Source organism: Amborella trichopoda, chromosome 5, assembly GCF_054954075.1.
Source record: "Amborella trichopoda isolate Santa Cruz 75 chromosome 5, AtrichopodaSantaCruz75HAP2 v2.0, whole genome shotgun sequence".
NCBI classification, from domain to species: Eukaryota; Viridiplantae; Streptophyta; class Magnoliopsida; order Amborellales; family Amborellaceae; genus Amborella; species Amborella trichopoda.
In genome coordinates, this window is record NC_142340.1 from 29,720,261 (window position 1) to 29,730,128 (window position 9,868).

The following is a 9,868-nucleotide window of genomic DNA, read 5'->3' on the forward strand; positions in this document are numbered from 1 at the left end:
CAGTCTACCAACGTAATAAAATAAAACGATAATGTTTCTCAATTGAGGAAAAAAAAATTGCATTTTTTTTCAATGTGAATATTTTTTTCTTTGACATCCAAACTGGGCCTACGTGATTTTCAAATTTTAATTTTCATAAAATTTTAATATCCTAACCATTGAGCAAGCCAAACGGTAGATTTTAATAATATCCAGTATAATAAAACTCCATATCTTAAAATCCATGTGCCCAAATAGACCCTTCCTAAATAGCAAGTTCATAAGACTTAAAACCCTAAGTTCACTACTTTACTTAAAATCAGATCCAATAGATCCAATGTCCCTCTAGTTTATTTGAGAGAGAGGGTGGCTTAACCCACCTTTAAAAAATTAGGGCTTGAGCCACAAAATATGACACAAGGGCAGGGCCGGGCCGGGGCCAGGGGCTGAGACTTGGGTAATTCAATTCGGCCTTCTCAACCATTTTCTTTTGTATTTTTTGTAATTTTGTATTTTTCTATTTGACCTAGCCCTGGCCTTGATAGGACAACGTCATCCCTATGGGAATTAGGGCTAGGTTAGGGCCCAGCCCATTTGCAGCCCTCCTGATCGAAAGAAAGTTCAAAGAAAAAATTTTACATAGAGCTCGATCTGCAGTGTTTTTAAAGCTTTAAATTTTATAACTGTTTTAAAAATATATTTTTAGTATTAAAACCTCAACGCTTTTTGAAGGTGAGCTTTACTTTGATTGTTTAAAGCCGTGCCTCTATACAAACCGCACGAAGTTTAAAACCCACGATAGAAAAATCCCATTTTGTAATAACAAACCCATCCAATTCAATATGTACCCACAATTCAAATTCATCATAAATTACCACTTCTCTTAAAAATGTAATCTGCTGCAAGTTCAATGTTCAATGGTAACAAGACAAAAAACTGCAGTTTTGAACCACCAGGAAATACACCAACTTTTCACCCTAACCCTAACGGATAGGCCACAATAAATGGACATTGAGATTCAAACAGAATGGTCCACAAAAGCCTTGCTGTCTTTGAGAGAGAGAAAAACATCAATCTTTCCAATTTGCTATTTCCCCCTCTTTTGAATTTCAAAACCTTTCCATATAATGTACGGCGAGACAAGGAGAGCTTGAGGCAATGGAGGAAGACGAATTCACCCATTTTCAACAACCATCTGTAGTTTCTCTAGCCCCACTTTCTCTCTCTAAAACAAGGGAGAGGAGGCTGAGTTTGAGGGCACAGAGAGGGAAACCAACTTTCTCTCTCTACAGGGATGATGGCGCAGCGTTAGCTTGGATTAATCTCGAAGGGAGGCTTGTTGGTTGCCCTGCAAATGATCTCTCTTCTGATATAGTGGGTCTTGTTAAGAGCTCTGAGGAAGCCGTATCTTGGGAGCTTTTCACTCCGATTCAAAGGGTTCTCATTGTTGCAGTAGTTGCAGCTGCTTCTGCTAAATGCAACAACAATAACCACCAACTTCGTCGCATTGCCCATCTCGAGAGGTCGATTCAAGATCGGGTAATCGATCGATTAGGGCTATTATCCTTTTCCATTTCTTGGCTTATTTGATGAATGTATTTCATTGATTAAAATGGTTTTGAATGCATGCCGCTTTAATGTACCAATGGAATGAAATCTTGGTTTATGGTTTCTATCTAGGGTTATGAAGGAATAAAAGTCTCAAGAAGAAATACTTATGGATTGATGTGAATGTCAATACACTTTACGAAATGGCTGAAATAACTTATTATGGTTTCCTTTAGGGTTTATTGGTGATGGTAAATTTTCATTTTGATTTCTGTTGGGTAGCTTAGTATCATGGTGAACATTATTATTTATTCAATGCATACATTGAAAATAATTTCAGTCACTCATGTTGTTTTTTTATGGTGTTTATTGTGATAGGAAATTTATATACCAAAATATGTGTGAGTAAACTTTCAGTTTGGTTTTAATTGGTACTTGACATTTCATTTTATTCTCTTTGGGGTTTAATGTAGTAGTAAAATTTCATGTTGATTTTTCCTAGGGTCTATTGCTATAGTAAAGTTCATAATGATTTTCATTGGGCTTTAACATAACAATAAAAATTCATTTGATTTTCTTTGGTTTTATATAACAGCTAATGTCGTTTCTGTTGGGTTTTAGTGTACTAGTTAAATTTAATCTTTTCTTTATTGGCAATGTCATATAGAGTTGGTATTTTATTTTTTATAGCAGTTCTATTCTGTTGTGCTTTTATTTTTTATAGAAGTTCCATTCTGTTGTGCTTTTAGCATTCATCTCAATTCTTGAGTGGTTTTCAATTAATCTTCAAGCCATAAAGGAGATGTCATCTTTGGAGATAGCACAAATATCCTTTTATCAATCAAAAACATTTTCTGGTTTCTGCAGTATGAGGTTTCCTTTTATCAATCATGAAAGTTTCTGGTTTCCGTAGGATGAGGTGCTGCACAATATGCAACAGAAGCTTGATGAGCTATGTGGAAGGATGGGTTTCATGCAAGATCAGCCTGAAAACTTTGCCGAACCCCCCATGATAGACATAGAATGCTGTAGTTGCAGGCGTCGAAGCAGCTCTATCTCTGAGAACGGATCAAAATCTAGTTTCCCTCGTAATCCTGATCCAATGATTTATTTCCTCAAGGTAGTAGCATAATTTTCTTTTTTTTCCATAAATCCTAATAAATGGACATCCCTCAATTATTCTCTTATCATTCCTTCTCTGTTCTCATGGACTCTCCCACCCTCCCTCTCTCTCTCTCTCTCTCTTTCTCTCATCATCTCATTTTCTACTCTCACAGACTCTCTCTTCAGCAATTTCAGGCTGAGGGTCTTGAGAAAGAAGAGTCTCTGAAGATGCCTTTATTAAATGTTTCTGAACCAGAGGAGCGGCGAATGTCTGATTTATCAGATTGGTGTTCCAGTGTTACTTCAGGATGTGAAAACCAGGTAAGTCAATGTTCTGATCAGTGCTCAATCTAATGAGACTGGATGATTCAAATCTCTATCCTCAAAATTTCATGCCTCAAGAGAGCCTTTTGATTTATACAATTTTTTGTCCTTCTTTCCTTTTATTTATTTTATTTTTCTTTGTTTTCCGGCTCGGGGATCCTCGAACCTTTTTATTAGTGGGCACACTCATCTTTCCTGTATTGGTTGCAGCCTAATATCTTCACAATGGAACAAGAGATTTTGGCCCTCCGAACGGAATGCCTAAAGAAGGATGCCACTATGGTGGAGGTTGCACGTGCTAGCAAGGTCTCTCTCTCTCTCTCTCTCTCTCCCCTTCTGAATTCAAGTATATGCATCCTAATGCTCTCTTATGGTTATCCCAAAAACAGAGGATAGCAGATTTAGAAGACATTATCAAAAGGAAAAACACAACAATCACAACACTAAAGAAAGATTTAGTTGTCCTAGAACAGAAGGTGAGTTTCACATTCTCATTTTTGATGAGCTTATTCTTTTCGGGGCTAAGTCTCATATCCATCGACAGGTTCTTCAACTAATGAGGCTCAGAAGACCTTCTTTTGCTCGCTCAGAGAGTGTCCGGCTTTCAGCCATGGTTCCCAATATTCTTTATGACATGGATAGCACCAGCCCCTCTTCTTCTGATTCAGATGCCCCTGTAACTAATTGCCATGAAGATTTAGACATTGAGGTACCTTCGCCTCCTCATGAAATACCCGTTTTGAGAAGAACAGTACCACCTTTGAGTAAACCAAACAGTCTGCATGACCCAATTGCCAAGTTCCCTTCTGAAACCAGAGAGTTACAGAAATCAATAGACTTGAATTTAGAGAGGGAAAATGTTGTGAGAAGAACTATGGAAGCAGCAAAGGCTATGAGAAGCGGAACCCCAGTGAAGAGCTACCGTGGCCCAAGGGCCCGGACTCCTAAAAGGAGATGGGTCTAGAGTTCTTGAATTAACTGATTTAGACTCTTATTCTGGAAAATGGGGGAGCCTCTAAAAAAGTAATTAGCTATTCATGTAGTAGATCCATGTGCCATGGAATAGTGGTATTTATTTCTTGAGTTGCAGAGCACTCCCCCTTAAGAAAGTTATTAGCTATTTGTGTAGTAGATCCATGCGCCATGGAATAGTGGTATTTATTTCTTGAGTTGCAGAGTAGGAGTATAAGGAGCAGATAAGTTGTTTGTAGTCAAATTTATACATGATTAGTCAAATTTGTGAAATATATGGGAGGGAAGATATTCATAGATTCCTTCAGGTGCTTTTCTCTCAAGCATGGACTATGATCATACCCATGAATGGATCAGTACTAACAAGGGCTCTTTCTTGATGCATCAGCCCCACTGATGCACATTCTTCTCTCAATCTGTCCATAAATCATATTGTCACTTTCGGATGTTATGCTGTCCTAGCTTAAGTTATGCTGACTGATAATTGCTTCAAGATATGGTATAAAACTTCAATACATACCTATTCTAAGAGACCAAGTTTATTACTTTACATATTCACGCCCATCATAACATGGCTCTCTTTAGTGTGGTAGGCCATATTGTTATGAATTATGCTTGAAGCCAAATGCCAAAAATATTTGTTTGCTCTGCCTCTAAGGTTCAGGAGGTGCACTTCTCGATGTAGAATGTTGGAAATTATTTAGTTGACTTCTTCTTAGTTATCTTTTAATAATTTCCTTCATGTCATAAGATATCTGTTTTCAGTGCATGTTCATATATTCTTGATGTTCATTTTTAATAGATGTTTTAGATCATTCCTTTATTAATTTTCTATCGAGATGGTTGATTGATTATGAGTCATTGTGCTTTTAAACAATCTCAGAAATTGAGACCAACATCAAACCTTCACTTATGAACTTCTTTGGATGTTGGAACTTCTTTGGAAGTCAATGTCTTAAGTAGATCTCTCTCTCTCTCTCTCTCTCTCTCTCTCTCTCTCTCATAGTCAATGCAGGCTTCTTCCAAATCAAGTATAAGCTTTCGCCTGTGCTAAATTCTAGAAACAAAAATCCAGGTCTTGCAAGTGCTTTCTCGCCATATGCAGGCTAAAAGCTGAAATCCCTCCAAAGCGTTTCTACCATGTTTGGTTAAGATGCTGTTTGGGAAGGGGTGTTTTAAATGATGAAGTGCAATAGCGTTAATGATCCTGTAGTTGTCAAAAGGATAAGGTGTGTGATGTCCCAACAGTATGGAACAAACATTTAAAATTTCACTTTGATGCGAAAGGAAAAGCGGGAAACTAAATTCATAATCTTTTTCGATCATCGAACAAGCAAATAAGCAACAAAACGAAAGTAGAGAAGAGTGAGTAGTTGTAAATCAAGCAAATCAGCAACAAAAGTAGAGAAGAACAAGTGGTTGTAAATCAAACAAAAAAAGAAGCTATTTTCTTCTTGCATAAGTATATTCTTCACAAAGAAATACCAAGGTCTCATGGAACGCCTAGATCCCTATTTATACAAAGTTACTTTAAGAAATTTTTTGAAAAATTCCAAATATCTTATCTATCTCTACCTCATGCACCGTTCCCTTTAATCCAAGAATCTATTTCACACACCTTCCACAAACCTACTAATCTAGGACTCTGTTCAGATTCACTTGCTTTTCCCTAGATCCTAAACTTTAGGCCTCTCATTTTATCCTTAACTAATTTAGGAAAACCAAATAACCAAAGAAAGAAGAAGAAAAAGAGAAGGCCCAACCTTATGCTACCGTCAAATTATTGAACATACTATTCAAAGAAGTCAATTCTAAAGCATTCAAATCGTTCCTAAGTTGGATTGGCTGTATTACTACCTAGCAACACTATCAAATAAAAGTATACCATTCTAGTTCCCCTAAGCTGGTAAACCCAACGTAAACAACAATAATAAAAACTTTCATCCATTTCCCTGAATTTGACTACCAAATAAATATAAAGAAGACTACATTTTGTTCCTTCTCTTGATTTCGATTTGTATCACACTTCGAGGATCCTATGGTCGGCTGGCCCACATAGTCATCTACCATGCTTCCCGCACATGTGTGACCCCGGTGCTTGTGCAATGTGTCGGTGTGTGAGGCGTGCAATGTGGTGCGATGGCTAACCAACCAATTAAATTACGAAGTAAGGCTTACCTCAAAAGTAGGGTTGGATTCAGATGCGTTCCGGTCATTGGCGGTCTTATATCCCAGTGTAGAATTGTAATGGAAATCCCACCAACTTTCATCAGTGGACGTGATTTGGTCCGACTCCCTCACACCTCTCACTGTGTCCATGTCTCGGAGTCATGCGCTTACGATTTCCTATGAGTCCTATGTGCTCGTATGGTTTGGTTTGGATTAGCTTGGTTCATATCGAGTTTGGTTTAGGTTAGTTCGACTTGGGTTAGATGGTTCAAGTAGGCTAGGGTGAGCGGCTATGGAGAGGGTTGACCGGAATCTGATAGAATTCCGTCCCATGAGGGTATAGACGACAAGAAAAGTTGCTCGGCAATTAAACAAAAACCCCGGGAGGAATATGTGATCGGGGTCTACAAGGTCTAAGCCTATCTAAGCGCCGTTTTGGAAGAGCCGCCTTAAAGGCTAGCATAGGCTACGTGGGTTGGGCGACTGTAGGGAGTATAGTATGGTGCAAGGTAGGGGGTAAGATAAACTGTGGTATATGGAGTATGGTGGGTATTAGATAAGAAGTATGGTATGGGGTGGTCTAGGGAGTATAGTAGATATGAATTAGGATACGGTGTATAGTTAGGTATAAGGTATTGTGTAGGTTAGGATGTAGAGTGCGGAGTAGAAAGGGGCATGGGATGTATGGTTAAGTTAAGGGAATGTAGTTTGGTTAGGGTTGAGGTAGCCCTTGGTTAAGTGCAGGGACTTAACCAAAGTGGATTGAGGTTAGGTTAAATAAATTAAGGAATCTAACCTAAGGTCAAATCTAGGGGTAAGAATTCTTTTTTGTAAACTTTTTCTGTCCTTTCAAGGTGATAGAATTAAATGTAAGGCAAAAAGAAATTGGTTACACAAATAGTAAGGTTTATATAGAGCTGCCCCTTTGAATAAGGGTGGATGCTCAAAATTCAAAAGAAATGAGTAAAAAAGAAAATATAAAAAATGCAACCAAAATTCGTGTAAAATAAAAATTAACCAAAAAAGCCATGCACAAAATTCAAAATTGACAAATAGGTACCTCACAAACGGCCTCTTCCCACCCACATGACATGGGGCCTTGGTTTTTGCTCTTACAGCACTGGAACATATAATCTATCACTAGAAAAATATAGATCGTCTCGCTATGATCGTTTTGATATATAATTTGCAAAGAACCATGTTTACTTGATGGTCTTGAGTTTTATGATTTCCATGTAAACTTTACTTGTGTTCTTTGATAAACTTTCGATCAATTACTCAAAAATGTAGAGTTTATTGTGGATCTTTTATCGGTAAATCGAAGGGGAGCCCAACACGATTGTTTTGCATCAAGAATCATGCGAGGAGACATCCGAACAACCCAGTTATGATTCTGACAATTGTTGAAAAGTCAATTCCGTTACATTGAAAATTGTGCCTAATTTTGAGCTGCAAATGGGCATCGACCCCAATTATGATGTTTATTATGTCAACTCGAAAATAATCAAGTCATGATCGAAATACACAAAGTTTGAGCTCAATCTGATGGTCGGCATCAATTATGATCGTTGGAACTCAAAGAGGTCATATACACTGATTTTTGCATAAGCTTGAAAATTTGGGGATTTCTCTCTAAAATATCTTTCGATCCTGCCGAAGATCATATATGAGCCCTGTAGTAAAAGATCATCCTCATCGAGGAGCATGACATATCCAAATTTTAGCTCGATCCGCCTTGTAGATCAAGAGATCCAAGGATACAAAATTTGCACATTGTTTAGTATTGTAGGATTTTACCATTTTTGGAAATTGGTTTGAGATGTTAAATCCTAAAGAGTATGGAAACAACCAATTTTGAAAAGTAGGGCTTAAAAAGGTCCGTTTGGCCTGAAATTTGGGAGTTGGGGTTGTTTCGACCTTCGGATATCATCTATGATGGTTCGCAGGCCGTCAGAGGTTAATTTCTTAGAGCTTTATTGTATTGTTCCTCCGTATACATGTGGAGACAATGCTCCTTGACCTTACTTTCTTCTTGTTTTCTAGTTGTCACACAATTGAGCTGAAATTTGGGAAATATGCTTGAGGTTTTAGGGGGCCCCTATTGTGCTCTTTATGGGGCCGAGATGATGTTATACAGGGGGTATTCAAAATATGGGCTTTATTTTACACGTGCTTCCATGGCTTTTTAGTCATATTTAGCTTCTAAGAGCTACAATTGCAATCATTTCCTCTATTATTCGTATGGCGGGCGGGTGGTAAAAAATGTGTACAAACAACTTACCCTCCCAGAATGTTGTGCTTCCAAGAGGAGCGAGAAGAGTAACATTTAGAACAAAATTGCCCATGCTATCTTTCGAATCATGGCAAGGGCCTTGGTTTTTTTTTAAATTTTATTTCCGGCTTCCAGCTTCAACAAGACCTTTAGATGAGGGGAGATCACGTCTAGCCTATCAAGGCGTCACTGAGGATTTATTTGTCCAACAATCGAGGGCCTTATTGGGGCATGAAATCCATTTTGTTAGAAATCGAGTTTGATTGACAGTTGGGGGCCTTCTTGGTGCATGTGACCCTTATTGGGGCATGAAATCCATTTTGTTAGAAATCAACTTTGATTGACAGTTGGGGGCCTTCTTGGTGCATGTGACCCGATATGTTATAATTCCAGTTTGATTGGAAGTTGGGGCCTTCTTAGGGCATGTGACCTGCTCTGCATGAATTCAAATCAGGACGAAAGTTAGGGGCCTCCTTGGCGCATTTGACCTACTCTATCGGAGCCCATATTTGACAATGGTGGGCCTTCTTAGTGCGTGTTTCCTGCTTTGTTGAGGCATGATTAACCGTCGGGGGCCTTTTCGAGGGTGCGTGACCCACTTTGTCATAATTTGAATTGGGTTGATAGTCAGGGCCGTTTAAGGGCATGTAACCCACTCTGCCAAAATTTAGGTTTGGTATACGCTCGGGGACCCTTCGAGGCCTTGTTACTCGATCTGCCATGCTTTTGATTTGGTTGATGTTCGGGGGCCCTTCATAGGCTTGTGACTAGGTCTGCTGAAATTTTGTTCGAATTTGGTTTTGGATCAATAGTCGGGTGTCTTCATGGGGCTTTCCCTCCCACTTTGCTGATGTTGGATTTAAATTTAGTCGACAATCGGATGCCTTCGTGGGGCTTTCCCTCCTCTGTCGAGATCTGGTTTGAGTTTAGTCTTTGAGAATGGTTTGAGAGGGTAGTGAGATTGTTTGAGTTTAGTCTTTGATAATGGGTTTGAGAGGGTAGTGAGTGTGTTTGAGTTTGAGATTGAGTTTAACGGAGATTGTTTGAGAGCGGGTTTGAAGGAGTAGACTAGGATGGGTTTGATAGTTTGTGAGAGGTAATAGTATTTGAGATTGAGAGAGTTGAGATTGAGTGAGAGAGCTTGAGGGTGAGAGGAAATAAGAGAGTTTGGCTGGCGGTTTAGCTGGTGGCATATGGAGAACGAGAGAGTAGAGGGAAGTGGTGTGCTGATGGCTTAGAGAGTGAGAGAGAGAAGAGAGGGGGAAGGGCCATGGAGAGAGAGAGGAGGGAAGAGGCACTGGTAACGGAGATGGGGTAGAGAGAGTGAAAAGAAAAGAGAAATAAGGGAGGGGTGGGGGGCAAATTTCTTAATGATGACGCATGATGCTGAAGTATGCGATCTACTGGAAGTACATGGGGTCTTAATGATGACGCATGATGCTGAAGTATGTAGGTGGTGCTTCCTTCAACATGCTCCACTAGGGATAAAACATAGGTATG

General features: G+C 39.0%; 1 protein-coding gene across 3 annotated transcripts; it reads left to right on the forward strand.

Moving 5' to 3' along the window:
• Window positions 1-760: 760 nt before the first annotated feature.
• Window positions 761-4,250, forward strand: LOC18431724 (inactive rhomboid protein). Of its 3 annotated transcripts, none has more exons than XM_020665676.2 (6): window positions 761-1,518; window positions 2,441-2,647; window positions 2,818-2,952; window positions 3,166-3,261; window positions 3,345-3,431; window positions 3,500-4,250. In XM_020665676.2, exons 1-6 carry the CDS (start codon window positions 1,138-1,140, stop codon window positions 3,917-3,919), a joined length of 1,326 nt encoding a protein of 441 aa, XP_020521335.1. In that variant the 5' UTR covers window positions 761-1,137; the 3' UTR covers window positions 3,920-4,250. The 3 variants fall into 3 exon arrangements, with proteins under 3 accessions (XP_020521335.1, XP_011622427.1, XP_088723836.1); XM_011624125.3 differs by having other exon boundaries at window positions 763-1,518; window positions 2,827-2,952; XM_088867710.1 differs by lacking the exon at window positions 761-1,518 and having other exon boundaries at window positions 2,559-2,647; window positions 2,805-2,952.
• The last annotated feature ends 5,618 nt before the right edge of the window (window positions 4,251-9,868 follow it).